This window comes from Callorhinus ursinus, unplaced genomic scaffold (assembly GCF_003265705.2).
Source record: "Callorhinus ursinus isolate GAN/ISIS: 27379988/994484 unplaced genomic scaffold, GSC_fseal_2.0 scaffold49, whole genome shotgun sequence".
NCBI classification, from domain to species: Eukaryota; Metazoa; Chordata; class Mammalia; order Carnivora; family Otariidae; genus Callorhinus; species Callorhinus ursinus.
The window spans coordinates 7,588,591-7,608,659 of record NW_027397111.1 but is presented as its reverse complement, the minus strand read 5'-3'; the positions used below and the strand labels follow the sequence as shown (position 1 = coordinate 7,608,659).

Here is a 20,069-nt window from a genome sequence, read left to right as displayed (position 1 = left end):
ACTTTCTTTCCCCCTTAGGTCCTTTCCCATAACCTGTGCACGGTGCTGAAGGTTCCACATGACCCTGTTGCCCTTGAAGAGCACTTCAGGGATGATGATGAGGGGCCCGTCTCCAATCAGGGCTACATGCCGTATTTAAACAAGTTCATTTTGGAAAAGGTATGCTTCTAATGTCTTCTTGCTTACAGCGTTGTTTGATTTGCACATTTCAAGTGGGCCCCAGAGCCCCTTGCTGGTGAGTTCACTAAGGAGTTCAGGTGTGAGGCATCAGGAGGATAAATCAGAAAAGAAAGAAAGAATGGGAGACTGACATTTCTTATTTCTTCCTCTTCACAGTATTCCAAAACTTGGTTTGGTATTTTACAACTTGGGTCATTTTTTGAAATTAAGAGCTGTATTTTGTATTAGTCTATAATGTCTTCTCAGAGTGCTTTTTTTTTTCTTTTTAAATTCTGTTCCACATATATTGGCAATGATTGTTAAAGCATGGGTATGTTAGGGTAAAATGTGAATACCAAAGGTGATGTTAATTATCTTTACTAAATAGCTGTTATCTGGCAAAGTTTTCATCAGGGACTTTTCAGGGTACCACCCAGATGCTTCCTCTGGGGTATGAGTAAAGGTGCTGTAAAAACCTGTTATGTGTTTGGAAGCCAAATATAACCTATTGGCATTGCTGCCATGTTCAGTTTCTCTTTTGGTTTGGATAACTAAAAATTGACACAAGAAGGTGTTGAATTTAATGTACTATTTCTTTTTTTTTTTTCTCATTAAACTTTTGTTTTAATGGGTCTCAAAATTCTGTGACAGATTTTTGGTCAAGTTGTTTCCATTAAAAAGTACTGATTTTAAAAACTAATAACTTAAAACTGCCATACACACACACACACACAAAAACATGGTCCACAAAACATTCTCCTTTCCTTTTGAAGGTTTTACGATGCATTGTTATCATTAACCAGTCTTTTACTATTAAACTTAAATGGCCAATTGACACAAACAGTTCTGAGACCGTTCTTCCACCACTGATTAAGACTGGGGTGGCAGGTATTGGGGATAATATTCATTTAGCCTTCTGAGCTTTCTGGGCAGACTTGGTGACCTTGCCAGCTCCAGCTGCCTTCTTGTCCACTGCTTTGATGACACCCACAGCAACCGTCTGTCTCATGTCACGAACAGCAAAACGGCCCAGAGGAGGATAGTCAGAGAAGCTCTCAACACACATAGGCTTGCCAGGAACCATATCAACAATGGCAGCATCACCAGATTTCAAGAACTTGGGACCATCTTCCAGCTTTTTTCCAGATCGACGATTTATTTTCTCCTTCAGCTCAGCAAACTTGCAAGCAATGTGAGCCGTGTGGACAATCCAGCACAGGTGCATATCCAGCATTGATTTGGCCTGGATGGTTCAGGATAATCACCTGAGCCGTGAAGCCAGCTGCTTCCATTGCTGGGTCATTTTTGCTGTCACCAGCCACATTGCCACGACGAACATCTTTTTTTTTTTTAATTTTTTATTGTTATGTTAATCACCATATATTACATCATTTGTTTTGGTGTAGTGTTCCATGATTCATTGTTTGTTCATAACACCCAGTGCTCCATGCAGAATGTGCCCTCTTTAATACCCATCACCAGGCTAACCCATCCCCCTACCCTCCTCCCCTCTAGAAACCTCAGTTTGTTTTTCAGAGTCCATCATCTCTCCTGGTTCGTCTCCCCCTCTGACTTAACTCTCCTTCATTCTTCCTCTCCTGCTATCTTCTTCTTTTTCTTTTTTCTTAAAATATGTTGCATTATTTGTTTCAGAAGTACAGATCTGTGCTTCAACAGTCTTACACCATTCACAGCGCTCACCGTAGCACATACCCTCCCCAGTGTCTATCACCCAGCCACCCCATCCCTCCCACCCCCGACCACTCCAGCAACCCTCAGTTTGTTCCTGAGATTAAGAATTCCTCATATCAGTGAGGTCATATGATACATGTCTTTCTCTGATTGACTTATTTCACTAAGCATAACACCCTCCAATTCCATCCACGTCCTTGCAAATGGCAAGATCTCATTCCTTTTGATGGCTGCATAATATTCCATTGTGTATATATACCACATCTTCTTTATCCATTCGTCTGTTGATGGACATCTTGGCTCTTTCCACAGTTTGGCTATTGTGGACATTGCTGCTATAAACATTGGGGTGCACGTACCCCTTCGGGTCCCTACATTTGTATCTTTGTGGTAAATACCCAGTAGTGCAATTGCTGGATTGAATGGTAGCTCTAATTTCAACTGTTTGAGGAACCTCCATACTGTTTTCCAGAGGGGTTGCACCAGCTTGCATTCCCACCGACGGTGTAGGAGGGTTCCCCTTTCTCCACATCCCCGCCAACATCTGTCGTTCCCTGACTTGTTAATTTTAGCCATTCTGACGGGTGTGAGGTGGTATCTCATTGAGGTTTTGATTTGGATTTCCCTGATGCCGAGTGATGTTGAGCACTTTTTCATGTGCCTGTTGGCCATTTGGATGTCTTCTTTGGAGAAATGTCTGTTCATGTCTTCTGCCCATTTCTTGATTGGATTATTTGTTCTTTGGGTGTTGAGTTTGATAAGTTCTTTATAGATTTTGGATACTAGCCCTTTATCTGATATACGACGAACATCTTTGACAGATACGTTCTTGACATTGAAGCCCACATTGTCCCCAGGAAGAGCCTCACTCAAAGTTTCATGGTGCATTTCAACAGACTTTACTTCAGTTGTAACATTGACTGGAGCAAAGGTGACCACCATCCCAGGTTTAAGAACATCAGTCTCGACTCGGCCCACAGGGACAGTACCAATACCACCAATTTTGTAGACGTCCTGGAGAGGCAGACGCAAGGGCTTGTCAGTTGGACGAGTTGGTGGCAGGATGCAATCTAGAGCTTCAAGCAGTGTGGTTCCACTGGCATTCCCATCTTTACGGGTCGCTTTCCATTCCTTGAACCAAGGCATGTTAGCCCTTGGCTCCAGCATGTTGTCACCGTTCCAACCAGAAATTGGCACAAATGCTACTGTGTCGGGGTTGTAGCCAATTTTCTTAATGTAGGTGCTGACTTCCTTGACGATTTCCTCGTATCTCTTCTGGCTGTAGGGTGGCTCAGTGGAATCCATCTTGTTAACACCAACAATTAGTTGTTTTACACCCAGTGTGTAAGCCAGAAGGGCATGCTCACGGGTCTGCCCATTCTTGGAGATACCGGCTTCAAATTCACCAACACCAGCAGCAACAATCAGGACAGCACAGTCAGCCTGAGATGTGCCTGTAATCATGTTTTTGATAAAGTCTCTGTGTCCTGGGGCATCAATGATGGTTATGTAATACTTGCTGGTCTCGAATTTCCACAGGGAGATATCAGTATCAGTGGTGATACCACGTTCACGTTCAGCTTTCAGTTTATGCAAGACCCAGGCATACTTGAAGGAGCCCTTTCCCATCTCAGCAGCCTCCTTCTCAAATTTTTCGATAGTTCTTTTGTCGATCCCACCACATTTGTAGATCAGATGACCAGTAGTGGTAGACTTGCCCGAATCTACGTGTCCAATGACGACGATGTTGATGTGAGTCTTTTCCTTTCCCATTTTGGTTTAGGTTGAGCGGTGGTTTTCACGACACCTGTGTTCTGGTGGCAAACCCGTTGCGAAAAAGCTACTTCTATTTCTTTTTAGAAGAAAATAATCTAAACTGATGGCACCTTCAAATAATTTTAAAAATTGTTCATTAAAAATTATGAAAGTTTGCATATACTTATTAAATAGGCAATTAATACAAAAATATATGAAATAAGGGCACCTGGGTGGTTAAGCGACTGCCTTCGGCTCAGGTCATGATCCTGGAGTCCTGGGATCGAGTCCTGCACCGGGCTTCCTGCTCGACAGGGAGTCTGCTTCTCCCTCTGACCCTCTTCCCTCTCATGCTTTCTATCTCTCATTCTCTCTCTCTCTCAAATAAATAAATAAAATCTTTAAAAAATATATATATGAAATAAAAAGTGAATGTCTCTTTACTCTTCTAGTCTCACCCTCCAGGAATAACCACTCTTAACAGTTTGGTGACTATCTTTGCAGATCTTTTTAAATGTATACATGCAGACACACCCCTACATAATACATAGTGTTTTGTTTCCATATGGCTAAGATCATGCTACACATAAAGTTCTTCAAATTGTTTTTTTTAACTGAATGATATATTAGTGTCATTTTTCCATATTGTGTACACTTAGTTTAGATATGAAAGTAATCAGGGTGCCTGGGTGGCTCAGTTGGTTAAGCGACTGTCTTCAGATCAGGTCATGATCATGGAGTCCCAGGATCGAGTCCCACATTGGGCTCCCTGCTCAGCAAGGAGTCTGCTTCTCCCTCTGACCCTCCCTCCTCTCATGTGCTCTCTCTCTCTCATTCTTTCTCTCAAATAAATAAATAAAATCTTAAAAAAAAAGAAATGCTGTGTGAAATTAAAAGAAAAAAGATACAAAAGTAATCATATATTCACATGAATGGCTGAGAAATTCCTGCTTTTGCCTATTTATAACACCAAGCATGAAACTTTTGGATATATTTTAAAAATGCCTTTCAAAAAGTGACAATGATAATACTTTAAAATTAAAAATAAAATACATTTAAGGGGCCCCTGGCTGGCTAAGTCAGAGGAGCATGCGACTCTTGATCTTGGGGTTGTGGGTTTGAGCCCCATGTTGGGTGTAGAGATGACTTAAATAAATAAGTAAGCTTAAAAAAACATTTAAAAACTTTATTTTTCTATCACCTAAATACCACCATAACTATTTACATACTTTTTTCTATGGCTTCCTTGGATTTTTATTGCTGGATATGTATACTTTTTTTTTTTATAGTTTAGTGTCTTTGTAATAGGTATATTAATTAAAATTTATGATAATAAGTTAGTAGTTTGGAAAATGTCAAAGTGTTGATGAGGATTCTTTAAAAAAATCTCATGTTTTAGGGGCGCCTGGGTGGCTCAGTCATTAAGCGTCTGCCTTCGGCTTAGGTCATGGTCCCAGGGTCCTGGGATCGAGCCTGCTTCTCCCTCTCCCTCTGACTGCTGCTCCCCCTGCTTGTGCTCTCTCTCTCTCTGTCAAATAAGTAAATAAAATCTTAAAAAAATAAAAAATTGCACATTTTTCAGAAATTTTATTGCAAAGGTTGTCAAGATTACAATGTGTTCATTTATGTAGTATTCTTTGTACCTATGTCTGTTATTCCACATTAGCCTCACAATTCAATTTTCTGCTCTTTGTTTTCTGTGTATGTGTTATATGTTTATTCCCTGCAGAGATGATAACATTGCTTTGATCATGCCTAATAATTAGGAAAAAAAGAGAAATTATACCAAAATGAAATGTAAGATTTAGTAAGACTCACAGAAGCCACAAATTGTGTGATTCCATTTACATGAAATGCCCCAAATAGGCAAACACATAGCGATAAAAAGTAGATTAGTGGTTGACAGAGGTTGAGGGGAGGTGGGAATGGTGAGTAACTACCAATGGACTTGTGGTTTCTTTATGGGATGATGAAAATATTCTAGAATTAGATAGTGATGGTGGTTGCAAAACTGAATATATTAAAGTATTGAGTTGTACACTTTAAAGTACAAATTTTATGGTATGTGAATTATATTTCAATAAAAAATGTTTAGGGGTGCCTCGGTGGCTCAGTTGGTTAAGCGTCTGCCTTTGGCTTGGGTCATGATCTCAGGGTCCTGGGATTGAGTCCCATATCAGGATCCCTGCTCAGCGGGGAGTCTGCTTCTCCCTCTCCCTCTCCCTCGGCTCCTCCCCCCTTTCGTGCTCTCTCTCTCTCTCTCTTGCTCACTGTCTCTTCTCAAGTAAATCAAATCATTAAAAAATGTTTTAATCAAATTATACAGAAACTGATTAGTAAGGTCTCAAAACTTCATAGTATGATGCTGTACTATTTTCTGGAGTTTTTCCTGAGTGCTGTTCTGTTCATTGATGAGGTAGCTCACTTGTGTTCTGTAGTTGTATTATAAATAAATATGTCTTAAATTCCACAAATATTTGATGACCTGCTATGTGAGTGTGTTTAATCTTAAAAATTAAAGACAATCAGGGGTGCCTGTTGCTCAGTCAGTTAAGTGTCCCAACTCTTGATTTTGGCTCAGGTCGTGATCTCAGGGTTCTGAGATCGAGCCCTGCCTTGGGGTCTGCACTGGGTGTGGAGCCTGCCTAAGATTCTCTCCCTCTCCTTCTGTACTCCACCCCCCAGCCCTAAATTAAAAGACAATGAGCAGAATTATGTCTGTTATTAAAATATAGAACATACTGGGGGATATTCAGAAATCTGAAAATTGCCTTTTCAGTGCTAAAATTTTTGTGGGGTGGGCCAGTGGATAAGGAAATATGGTTTCATATCTCAAAGTGCTGTACTCTAATTCTGTATTTTGTTCTCCTTGGTGTAACTTTTGTTAAATATCTTGAACTTTTAAGTTTTAAAATGTTTTTTTTATTTTAGTATTTAGGTATTTTAAAGTTTTATAATTGGGGGAGAAAATATAGCAATATTTAAAAAGTTCAAAATAAACCACTAAGTTTGGAGAAAAACTTGTTCACAAAGTGAGTGCGGATATGATGAAACAGTAAGTTCTTGTTTACATTATTGCTTAGCCACCTGGAGTGGAATTTTGCCAGTCCTTCAATCCAAATAAAGTAGCCAAGGTTTCCATGTGTGGGTTTAAACTGAGCAAAGATTAGTGCCTTGTTTTGAAACGTGGTTGAAAAAGTGCCAATAGTGACTGGAGAATGTTAACATAAAGTTTAGAGGTTGTAATCGGTTATGCAAAAGAAATAGAAAATAATGATTAAATTTGCAAGATGTGATATACATATCTGTGTGTGTCATATACATATATCTATCACACACACTATCTCATTTGATCCTTATGTTAATCCCGCAATGCATAACTGGAATTCTTATTCTCATTTAACTCAGGAGGAAACAGAGCATAAGGTTGCCTAACAAATAAGGGTTAGATAGATTTTAAACCTAAGCCGTTTAATTTCTAGATCAGTGTTCTTTTAACTGTACTGTTGAGGGATTAATTACTTCCTTTTAGAATTATTGTTTTTCCAGTTATTAGGTATATAGGGGAAGGGGAAAGGGGCTTAAAAGCTGTTCTGACAAATCTCAAACTCTGTCAGCCTCTAGTTCTCTTAGGTTTTTTCTCAAAGGTTTTAAGATGAGTCTTTTCTCTTAATTGGTATCTGGTGTTCTTTTTTTTAATAAAGATTTATATTTATTTATTTGACAGAGAGAGACACAGCAATAGAGGGAACACAAGCAGGGGGAGTAGGAGAGGGAGAAGCAGGCTTCCCACTGTGCAGGGAGCCTGATGCGGGGCTCGATCCCAGGACCCCAAGATCATGACCTGAGCCGAAGGCAGACGCTTAATGACTGAGCCACCCAGGTGCTCCGGTATCTGGTGTTCTTTAGTGTTCATTCTTATCACTTTTTCTCCAGGTGGTTTTAGAGGTTTTTTGACTTTGCCTAGGAGAATTATTCTGAAGGGGTTTTGGGACTAAGAGATAAATTATGTTGAAATTCACTTTCTAAAAAGTAATTTTTCCATTTGATTTCTGTATTTACTTCTTCAGAGATAATCATATTCCTGTTGTTCTTCACACTGATAGAATTTATTTTCAGCTTTCCTGAGACATCAAATGATTAATATGCCTGTGTTCTTGTATCAAATATTTTGCCTTCCCCGAGTGTTAGCTTTTTTAATTTTTTTGCTTGTTTGTTAAATTCCTTCTTTGGTGAAGAATGGAATTCTGTAAACATTTAGGAAGAATGTTTTTGTGAGCCTCCCCTCTCTTCTTTTGCAAAGAGACCTTATACCTGGATTATCTGACAGTGAATACTTGAAGAAAGCAGTATATATTACTACCTTTTTACTACTGAGCCCCAATAGACTACATCAAAAGCTAGTTCTGCTTCAGCATATTTATGTGGCAATCTAATTCTTTCATTGACATTTAATAGCCTGTTAGGCTTTTGAGTCTGAATCATTGTCAGTTCTTTTTCCTGATTCCACATGTTAAGGATTAGTCTGAGCTATTATGACTAAAACCAATAATCCATTGGCAAGATGCCAAGTCCTCATTGGGAAATCTGCCACTTTTCTAGCATAATCCTTTTCTTTTTGGCGTTTGGCTTTTTGGAAACATACATACACATGGAAGAAAAACAAAAGAAACCTTCAGTTCAATATAATGTCCTTTCTCTAGAGGTTAGTAGCCTCTGCATTCTGTTTTCCTAGGCTGACATACCAAATGCTTGCTGGTCACATCAGTTCTAGTTCTTCCATAAAATGAGCTTTCAAATTCTGTTATTCGAATCCTTATACCATCAGCAATCAAAATATCTTCAAATGGGTGCCTAACAACTGTCATTTATAGGAAGTCATACTGCTCTTAACCACCCCAAACCATGTTTTTATACAGTTCTTTTTATTGTCCTTTAGCCTATGTTATTTTTTCTTTCATTGTTGCTTAGGAGTTATATAGTATTATTTTGGCACAATGGCTGAGTTGGACTCTACATTTTCATCATCTTTGTGAAGTTATACAGCACTAAAAACTTTTTTTTAATTTTAATTTTTTGAGAGAGGGAGAGCATGTGTTCAAGGTGGGGGGTGGTTGGAGAGGGACAGAGGGAGAGAGAGGGGGAGAGAATCTTAAACAGGCTCCATGCCCAGCACAGAGCCCGACATGAGGCTCTCTCTCACGACGCTGAGATCATGACCTGAGCGGAAATCAAGAGTTGGACATTTAATCGACTAAGTCACCCAGGTGCCCAGCATTAAAAACCTCTGGTGAAAAAAGAGGTTAAATGCTGAAACCTGTGGATGACTTTATGCCCATTAAATACTGTGGCCAGCAATATAAGTCTTAAGAGTGATATAAAGAAATACTGTTTTTTAAAATAAAAGCCTTATTGAGATATTCACGTCATGCAATTTAATTATTTAAAGTGTATAATTCAGCGGTTCTTGGTATAACCACTTTTTTTTTTTAAGATTTTATTTATTTATTTGTCAGAGAGAGAGCATGCACAAACGGGGAGCGGCAGGCAGAGGGAGAAGCAGACTTGCTGCTGAGCAGGGAGCCCGATGTGGGACTTGATCCCAGGACCTCGGGATCACGACCTGAATCGAAGGCAGACTTTTAAATGACTGAGCCACCCAGGCATCCTAGTCACTTAAAAAAAAAAAAAAAAAGATTTATTTGTGTATTTTAGAGAGAGACTGAGCATGAGTGGGGGGCGGGGCAGAGAGAGAGGGAGACATGTAGACTCCCTGCTGAGTGGGGAGCCTGACACAGGGCTCAGTGCCAGGATCCTGAGATCATGGCCTGAGCTGAAACCAAGAGTCCAATGCTTAACCCACTGAGCCACCCAGTATAGTGTAGTGTAGTCACTTTTTTATGCAGCCATCACCGTAGTCAATTTTAGAATATTTTCCTCACCTTCCTTCAGAAAAAACTATCTGTTAGTACTCACAGTCTCCTTCCCCACACTCCTAAGAAACCACTATTCTACTTTCTGTATGGATTTGCCTATTCTGGACTCACAAGAGTGAGGCCTTTTGTGTCTGCCTTGTTTCATTTAGCATGTCTTCAAAATTCATCTACATTGTTGCATGTAATGGTACCTCATTCCTTTTGATACCTGAATATTTCATTAGTTTTTAAAAAAGATTTATTTATTTTAGAGAGCATGCATGAGGGGTGGGGAGGGGCAGGAGCAGTATGAGAGAGAGTCTCAAGCTGACTCCCTGTAGGTGGAGCTCGATCTCACAACCCTGATACCATGACCTGAGCTGAAATCAAGAGTCAGATGCTTGAGCCACCCAGGTGCCCCTCTGCTAAATATTTTAAACAAGTGTTCTAATTAATTCTTTATATCAACTCCATGGGTTAAGTACCATCATCACTACCATTTTAAAGACAAAGAGACCGGGCCTTGGGTTATATTACTTGCCTAAGGTCACCCAGCTGCTGAGTGGTATTCAGTGACTATATGATAATTTTGTCCTGTGGCTTTATAGCTATTCCCTTTTTGGTAGGCTTATATTTTATTTTTATTTTTTTCCCCACTCTTATAAATAATAGTGACTATCCTAGGTAAATCTTTATCTGACTCTGGTTCTCTTTTTAGGATAGATTATTTGAAGTAGAATTATTGATGGAAGAGTATGAATATTGTCTGAGAAAACAAATTCTGCAATCAATTTCCAAAGCATCAAATTGGCCAATTTCCCTGTCTTCTGAGAACTGTCTCTGTTTCACAGGAACTTTAGTCTTGAGCTGGTTTGGATGAAAATTCTATTTTAGAAAACATGTGAGTTTAGTTTTGTAAATACTTTTAGTACTTTGAGTTGGAATTGAGGTCTATAAATAGCATTGCTATCTTGTATGGATTTTAGTGAAAAGGAAATATATGTTGAAAATGAGAACAACTCTACACATTTCTTTCTAGGGTATTGTCTTCCATTTGGATACCTTGAAACCACTGGCAGCCATTAGTAGTTTTCCAAAAGATATGAGACTTTTGATTTATTATGTGTGATATAAACTGGGATTTTGAGCAGTGTATAATCTTAGATGAGATGGAATATGGACTCATAGATTTCTAGACCTTTTATCGTTACAACAGACCTTGAGATCTTCTAAATTATATTATAGATTTATTTTAATTAAGCAAGAATTAAATATTGAGCCCATACCCTTCAGTGGCTTGCTGTTGTTCTTAGGTGAAGCCCAACATCCTTATCATGGCATATAGGACCATGTTCAGTTTGGCCTCTGCCACCCTCTCCAGCCTCCTTTTCTTCCTTTCCCCTTCTTGTTCACTTCAGTGCAGTTATGTTGGCCTTCTCTCTGTTCCCCACATTATCAAGACCCTTCCTGCCACAGAGCCTTCAGACATGTTGCTTCCTCTGTGGTAAGGCTTCTTCCACCCTAACATGCATCTAATTCCTGCTCATCCTGTAGGTCTCAGCTTGATTGTCACTTCCTCAGGAAGGTTTCTCCAGGTAGCACCCTACCCTTACCAGAGCTAACCTGCTGTCCTATAAAGTGTTCTCACACTATCCTCTGTTTTCCTTTTGTAGTATTTACCACAGTTTTCATCATGTAGATGGTTATGTTGTTGTATTGTTCGATACCTGAAAACCCTCCTGGAGTGTAACTTCTGTGACAGGCAAGGACTGGTTCACCATTGTCCAACTCTATTGATTACTTTCATTTTGTGCAGAAGTTTTAAAGTTTGAAATGGTCTTAGTTGTCCATTTTTGCTTTTGTTGCCTGTGCTGTATCATATCCAAGAAATCATTGCCTATTCCAATGTCATGAAGCTCTTCCCCTATGTTTTCTTGTAGGATTTTTATAGTTTCGGCCTTACATTTAGATTTTTACTCCATTTTGCATTAATTTTTGTATATGGTGTAAGATAAGAGCCCATTTTATTCTGCTACATATGGATATTCAGTTTTCCTAGCACCATTTGTTGAAGAGACTATCTTTTCCTTATTGTATATAGTCTTGGCATCCTTGTTAAAGATTATTTGGCTGCATACATGAGGGTTTATTTCTGGGCTCTGTTTTACTGGTCTATATGTCTCTCCTTATGCTAGCTAGTACCATACTGTTTTGATTACTGTAGCTTTGTGATATATTTTGAAATTAGGAAGTATAAGGCCTTCACTTTTGTTCTTCTTCTTATTTTGGCTATTAAGATGTCCATCGACAGATGAATGGATAAAGAAGATGTGGTATATATATACAAGGGAATATTATGCAGCCATCAAAAGGAATGAGATCTTGCCATTTGCAACAACATGGTTGGAACTGGAGGGTGTTATGCTGAGTGAAATAAGTCAATCAGAGAAAGACATGTATCATATGATCTCACTGATGAGGAATTCTTAATCTCAGGAAACAAACTGAGGGTTGCTGGAGTGGGGGTGGGGTGGGAGGGATGGGGTGGCTGGGTGATAGACATTGCAGAGGGTATGTACTATGGTGAGCGCTGTGAATTGTGCAAGACTGTTAAATCACAGATCTGTACCTCTGAAACAAATAATGCAATATATGTTAAGGAAAAAAAAAAAAGAAGAAGATAGCCGGAGGGGAAGAGTGAAGGGGGTAAATCAGAGGGGGAGACGAACCATGAGAGGTGATGGACTCTGAAAATGAACAGGGTTCTAGAGGGGAGGGGGGTGAGGGGATGGGTTAGCTTGGTGATGGGTATAAAAGAGGGCACGTTCTGCGTGGAGCACTGGGTGTTATGCACAAACAATGAATCATGGAACACTACATCACAAACTAATGATGTAATGTATGGTGATTAACATAACAATAAAAAAATTTAAAGAAAAAATTATTTTGGCTATTCATGGTCCTTTGAGATTCTGTGTGAATTTCAGCATGATGTTTTCTGTTTCTGGAAAAAAAATGCCCTTGGGATTTTGATAGGGATTGCATTGAATCTGTAAATTCCTTTGGTAGTATGGACATTTTAGCAATAGTAGGTCTTCCAATCCATGAACATGGGAGGTCTTTCCATTTATTTATATCATCTTTAATTTCTTTCAGTAACATTTTGTAGTTTTCAATGTACTAGTCTTTTGTCTCCTTGGCTAAGTTTATTCCTAAGTATTTTATTCTTTTTGATGCTATGCTAAATGGGATTTTTAAAAATTTCTTTTTTAGAATGTTTGTTGTTAGTGTTTAGAAACACGACTGATTTTTAAGTGTTAATTTGTATCCTGCATCTTTGCCAAATTTTTTTATTAGTTCTAACAGGTTTTCTTTGTGGAATCTTTAGAGTTTTCTACATATAAGAAAGAACATGTTGGGGCACCTGGGTGGCTCAGATGGTTAAGTGTCTGCCTTCGGCTCAGGTCGTGATCCAAGGGTCCTGGGATCGAGCCCTGCATTGGGCTCCCTGCTCAGCAGGAAGCCTGCTTTATCCTCTCCCACTCCCCCTGCTTGTGTTCCCTCTATTGCTGTGTCTCTCTCTGTGAAATAAATAAATCTTAAAACAAAACAAAACAAAAAAGAACATGTTATCTGCAAACAGGTAATTTTACTTCTTCCTTTCAAATTTGGATGCCCTTCCTTCTTCCCTCCCTCCCTCCTTTTTTTTCTTTTCTTTTCTTTTCTCTTTTCTTTTTCTTTCCTTTTCCTCTTTCTTTTTCTTTTCCTTTCCTTTTCCTTTTGCTTCTTGCCTGCTTGACTGCCTGCCTAATTGCTCTGACTAGGACCTTCAGTATTGTGTTGAATACAAGTGGTGAGAGTGGGCGTTCTTGCCTTATTACTGATCCTAGAGGAAAAACTCAGTTTTCCACTGTTGTGTACTATGTTAGCTGTGGGCTTTTCGTACTGTTTTGTACTTTTAAAAAAATATGTAAATGCCTTCATTTAGTATGTTTTTATCCTTGAGCATGATTAAACTAAAGAATAGTACATTAAATTTTAGAGAAAGGAATGAGCCAAACAATTTATTAAAATTAAGTTATACAGTGGACATGGATCAAAAAGCCACTATTTATTTCCTGGGAAAATTTATGGGGAATTTGCCTGGTTTCTGATGCCATTGCAATCTGATTTTTACCCAAATTTCTTGCCTATCTTGAAGGTAACTGGTAATCACTCAATTGCAAAACCAGTGGTCTTGTCTTAAACAACTCCTTTTAATCTCTGTAGCATTTGACACTATTGATCAAACTTTCTTAACAGTTTCCTCACTCAATTTTCATATCTTTGTGGTCCTCCTACCACTTTGACTGTTCCTTCGGTCATCATGATTCCTCTTTCTCCTCTTGTTTTGTAAATGTCTATATCCCCTGAGGTTCTGTTTTTTTTTTTTTTTAAGATTTTATTTATTTATTTGACAGAGAGAGAGAGCGAGAGCAGGAACACAAGCAGGGGGAGTGGGAGAGGGAGAAGCAGGCCTCCTGCTGAGCAGGGAGCCCGATGCAGGACTCGATCCCAGGACACTGGGATCATGACCTGAGCCGAAGGCAGATGACCAGTGACTGAGCCACCCAGGCGCCCTGAGGTTCTGTTTTTTGATCCCATCTCTTTTCTCCATTTATGTTTCCTGTCAGTGATCTCGTTGACCGCCATGGCTTCAGTCGTCATCAGCATACAGTTGATTCACAGATCTGCCTCTCCTCTTAGGCTACAGTTGCACTTTGTCTTTGGACACCTCCATCTAAATATCTTACCAGACCTTCAGGTTGAAGATGCTCATAACTGAAAACTTTATCTTTTCTTCTCCCTTGTTTTTGTCTCCATCCTGTGACGATTCCCTAAACCTGGCTGCTGTGATGTTTCTGCCATACCTTTGCTCATGCCATTTCCTTTCCTGTTTTTTGCAGTACTTTTCTTTGCATTCTTCATATACTTCAAGGTCCGCCTCAAATACCATCTTTCTGCAAAGTACTAATCTGGGCAGCCAATGACCTATTCTCATTCTCTGCTCTAAAACCCTTCAGTTGGGGGTTTCTTATAGTCTATTTCTTAAAATTATGAAGCCGTTTGTGATTTGGTCTGTGTTTGCTTTTCTGGCCATAAGTCTAGCCACTCCCCCTCAGGAACCCTATAATTCATCACATAATCTACACAGAATCACTTCTTGTTCTTCAGGGTAAGGCTACGTGCTTTTGTGTACCTGTCATTTCCCCAAAGTGTTTTTTAGGGGTGCAGGGGAAATATCTGGCCTTACAAGGCTAATATGAGGTTTAAGTGAGAAACTGCATATAAAATGCCAAGCATACATTAAAAGTCTTCATAAATGGTGTTAAAGGAAAAAAAAAAAGAAAAAAGAAGCTGCAGTGGCAGCCACTGCTTTCTCTTCGTGGGATCAATTGTGTACGATTGGGGTGTGGGAAATGGTGCCAGACTGAGACAGGCTGCTGAAGGCAGAGCACAAAGGATATCTTCGTACTCCTGGGGAACTGGTGTACCAACCACAAATTCTAGGGAGAGGTCAAGAGAAATTTCTCCCTGGTGTCAGCTAGTGACTTCTTCCTTACCATACACATAACACTTTGTTTCTCTCTTTCCAAAAAGAAATACTTTGTTCATATGGTCCTGCCGCCCACTCTGCCTTCTCCTGTACATCTTCCTTATTGTCCCAGAATATGGCTTTTAACATGCAGGTTGTAAGGGGTGCCTGCATGGCTCAGTCAGTTAAATGTCTTGATTTCGGTTCAGGTCCTGATCGGGTCCTGGGATTGAGATATAGCACAACTTCTTTATCCATTCATCTATCGATGGACACTTACTTTGTTTTCATGTATTAGCTATGGTAAATAATGTTGCTAGGAACATGGGGGTGCAGATATTTTTTTTTGAGTTAGCATTTTTGTTATCTTTGGTTATATTCCAGAAGTTGAATTGCTGGATCATATGGCGTTTCTTAAAACAAATTTTTGAGGATCCTCCATACAGTTTTCCATAGTGACTAGAAACTCTTTGATATTTAATGATCCTTTAGGACCCTACTCTGTTGTCATGTCACTTTTTCTGCAAATCTTCCCCCAGTTCTTAAGACTGGATTAGTTCCTCAGTGTTCCCACAGAACCCTCTGCTTACCTCTATTATAGTACTTATCACACTATATTGTAATTGTCTTGGCTTTCCTTGGAGACATGGGCTAGTATTATATTCAGTATCTTTGCATTATCCCTGACAGATAATAATTACTATCTAAATTTTATCTGTTGAATGAGTGAAAAACTATTGAATTATACATGGTATTATGTTAGAATTTATCTATTGCATATCTGTTTTCCCTAATAAACTGAATATTCTATGAGCAGAGACCAAGTTCTTCATCTTTATATCCTTAATTTGTAGCATAGTACTTGGCTCATAATAGATGCTGAGGGAATATTGAATGCATGGTTGAATGACTATGGCAGGGCTGTCTTTTTAGAATTTCAGTTAAAGTTTGTTTTTGTTTTCAAAAGAAAATGTCTTCTTTGACTATATAGGTAAAGATGAGATATCTGCATGTGGCTCATACTGAGTAATTGATATTCTCCACTCCTCTGTACCAGGGTTGGTAGTTTTATTTAGAAGAGAACGTGTACATGTGAAAAAAGAACTATTCGACAAGCTAGTATTTTATGTGCCAAGTCAGTGATTTGGACAGATAGATGTTGCTTTAGTGTCAGGCTAAATATAACATCTTAATTGGGCTTTTGAAAGTGTGGTACACAAGCAAGTACTTAGAAAATGGTTATTAGTTAATTGGATTGGTGAAAATGGAAACCTGTATCTGTTTTACTTGGCTTATATCCTGCTTATTTTGGAATATTTCCTCATTCATTAGAATTTTTTCACTGAAATTTTAATTCAATTCTTTTTTAGGTCCAAGACAACTTTGACAAGATTGAATTCAATAGGATGTGTTGGACCCTTTGTGTCAAAAAAAACCTCACCAAGAGTCCCCTGCTCATTACAGAAGAAGATGCATTTAAAGTATGGGTTATTTTCAACTTTCTATCTGAGGACAAGTATCCATTAATTATCGTGCCAGAAGAGGTAAGGTGTGGTTCTGGGAAGTTCTCACATGGTGATCAAAGCATTTAATAGATCTAGCTTGGAAGTACTGTGTTAATTCAGTGTAGATATAGAAGGACATCTGGGACTAGTGTTTTTAGATCAGAGGCAAAACAGCCTGAATCCAGAAAAGTCCAAAACTCAATGATTTGGGGTCATGTAATACCCCTGGAGATTTGCAGACAGGGTGGGATTTTTCATTTCTAAATTGCTATAATTATAGATGAATCTGTCCTCATATCCAGAGTCTTTATTCAGTACAAGTCACAACATAATTTTCTGTCTACTTACATATTGGCAAAACCAGTATGGCATTTTAGGAAAGCAGGGCAAAATTGGCTGAATGATGCTATATGGTAAACATAGAATCCACAGTGCTATTTCTCAAGACTGTTTCATGTGAGGAAATACTACCCTTGTTTCAAAGTCCAGAATGGTGACTTTTTATTGTACTTTACAAAGTAAATGAAAAAGGGCATTTGCTTATTCTGTTCTGACTTCTTTTCCCTGAGCTTCCAAAGGAAAAAAAAAAAGACAGGTGTAGGGTTTCTGTGCTATCTTACTGCCTTAAAAAATTATATATATAATACATGCTTATTATAGTAGTAAATACAGAAAAGACTAATTTGCAGAATTACAATCAGGTATAGTGTTCCCCTTAAAAGAAATCTGTCATTCCTTAACTTTTGACAAATTATTTCACCTCTTGAGTTTTAATTTCCTCACCTACAAAATAGGGCTCATCACAGTGTTAAAGGGTAGGAGGTTCTGCATTTAAAGGACTTAGCTCAGTACCTGGCATGTAAGATGTACTCAGTAAATAGTGTCAACTCTTGTGACTACTGTTATTGCATTTTTGCACACTAGTCTGCTTATTTCCTTAGGACAGATTTCTAGCAGTGGAGTTCTGAGTCCTAAAAAACACACTTTCAAGGTATTTGATGAACAAGGCAGAATTGCCTGTCAGAAAGGCCATACCAGGGCGCCTGGGTGACTCAGTTGGTTAAGCGACTGCCTTCGGCTCCGGTCATGATCCTGGAGTCCCGGGATCGAGTCCCACGTCGGGCTCCCTGCTCGACGGGGAGTCTGCTTCTCCCTCTGACCCTCTTCCCTCTCGTGCTCTCTCTCTCTCAAATAAATAAAATCTTAAAAAAAAATAAAAAAGAAAGGCCATACCAATTTATATACCTGATTGAGAGGGCCTGTTATTACTTCTGCCAATACAGAGTCTAGTCTGTGATTTCTGTGATTCGTATTCATGTTAGGAAAATCTCTTTAAAAGTTCATACTGCAATATTTTATTTAAAGTCAGCAAGCATTTATTGACTGCCAACAATAAGCAAGGCGCCAAGAGGAATGCAGAGGGAAAAAGATTGCTTCCTGCCTTCAAGGAATTTGTAGTCTGCTCAAGGAAAAAAAATAAGTGAAGTGTAATTCGAAGCAAAATAGATTACCTGTTATAAGAGAGGTGCAAATGCCATGCAAATACAGAGAAGGGAAAGATTTATTCCAGCTTGGGGGAAGTAAGTAAGGAAGGCTTTGTAAGAGGCAATGTAATATAATGGGCAAAAGTTGGGTCTTAAACTTTTTCCATAAAGGGCCAGACAATAAATATTTGAGGCTTTGTGGCCCTCTTGGGCCATACTGTCTCTGTTGCAGTTACTTAAATCTGCCGTTATGGCAAGAAAGCCGTCATAGACAGTATGTTGCTGTGCTTCAATAACATGGACTTTGAAATGTGAATTTGTGAATTTTATATAATATTCATGGATCATGAAATATTATTCTTTTTTTTTTTTCCTCCCAACCACTTAAAACTGCAGAAACTGTTCTTAGGTCATGAGTGTATACAGACATGTCATGAGCCAGATTTGGCTGAGGGGACTAGAGTTGATTCGTGGTCTGTCATTTGCTGTTCCCTGGTTAAGGGCAGGGGTCTGCAGTCAGATTTCCTGGATTTGAATTTTAGCTCTATCACTGTTCACTAGCTGTGTCGCTTTGGGTGATATACATTGTTTGTTTTTGCTGCAGTTTCTTCAACTATACAATAGGGTTAATGCTAGTATCTACCTCCTCCTGTTCTTATGAAGATTGGACAAGGAGAATGCCTGACCCTTGGAAAGTGCTCATTAAATGTTTACTTTTATCTTTATGGGGAAAGTAGCACTTGTGCTGGGCCTTAAAAGATGGGAAGAATTTTGACTAATGGAGAAGAATTCTGGATGGAAGACACAGTGGGCAAGGTTATATGAGTCAGGAAAGCAAAAGGCATGTTTTGAGGTGAGTGAGGTATTCCACTTGTCTGAATAGCTACTTGTCTGAATACACTTACTTAGAAACAGCTGGACGGACTGATTGAAGCCAAAAAGATATTTGGTAGCCCACAGAATTGTTGTGATGGCATAGAAACCAGGTTTGAATAGTATCCGTCTGGAACTATAGTTGTCACTCCAATGAGGAACCACAAGGAAAATGCTGCTACCACCAGAGGGAGGGGGATTATACTTGTGCTGTGGAACACCTCTGGCCCTGCACATAGTGTAGCCCGGGACTCCAGTCTTCCTGCAGCTGTTCTTTCTGCCAGAGAGAGTTCTCTGTGTCCACTTTCCAGTTCAGTCAGGGGATAACACATCTAATTGGTATGGCCTATGTCAGGTACCATGAAGTAGCTGCAAAGGAGGCCTGTAAAGGATCCATTTGCATTTTTAACTTATATATTGGGAGGTAGGGAATTGTCTAGACATAAGAAGGGGATTAGATGCTAGGCAGTCAAAAAGAATGACACCTGCCATTTCTAACTGGAACATGATGGCTCTGAAGAGGAGTGGTAGTAGATGAGTCTAGAAAGAGTTTTGACTTTATCCTGTAGGCAGTGGGGCACTATGAGCCACTGATGATTTTTAAGCAAGAGAGTGACAAGTAAATAGATGAAATACGGAGAGATGGGAGATGGGAACTTGAGAGAAGATAAGTGGTATTTGAGGACTGAAGTATAGTAATGTCAGTGAGGATGGAAAAGAAGGTCAGATGGGAGAGATCCCGAGGTGACAGGACTAAGTTCATAGTGCCTGACTATGGACAGGTTTCAGGCCTGGGCGATCAGGAGGTAATATAGTGTGGTTGTTTAAAGCATGATCTTTGATAGGGCACCTGGGTGGCTCAGTTGTTAAGCGCCTGCCTTTGGCTCAGGTCTTGATCCCAGGGTCCTGGGATTGAGCCCCGCGTCGGGCTCCCTGCTCAGCGGGGAGTCTGCTTCTTCCTCTCCCACTCCCCCACTTGTGTTCCCTCTCTCACTGTCTCTCTCTCTGTCAAATAAATAAGTAAAATCTTTTAAAAAAATAAAGCATGATCTTTGAAATCAGACTGCCTGGTTTAAATCCCGACTTCTACCACTTTTTAACTATGTAATCT

At 39.3% G+C, this 20,069-nt stretch overlaps 1 protein-coding gene across 2 annotated transcripts in view; it reads left to right on the top strand.

Annotated features, from left to right (window-relative positions):
* SWAP70 (switching B cell complex subunit SWAP70) overlaps positions 1 to 20,069 on the top strand; it is a 77,450-nt gene that overhangs the window by 26,819 nt on the left and 30,562 nt on the right. The window contains exons 2-3 of one of the 2 annotated variants that reach the window (XM_073882925.1): positions 17 to 159; positions 16,467 to 16,640. In XM_073882925.1, the coding sequence (XP_073739026.1) occupies positions 17 to 159; positions 16,467 to 16,640 (317 nt within the window). The remainder of the gene's footprint in view (positions 1 to 16; positions 160 to 16,466; positions 16,641 to 20,069) is intronic. The other variant, XM_025848647.2, reaches the window with a different exon arrangement.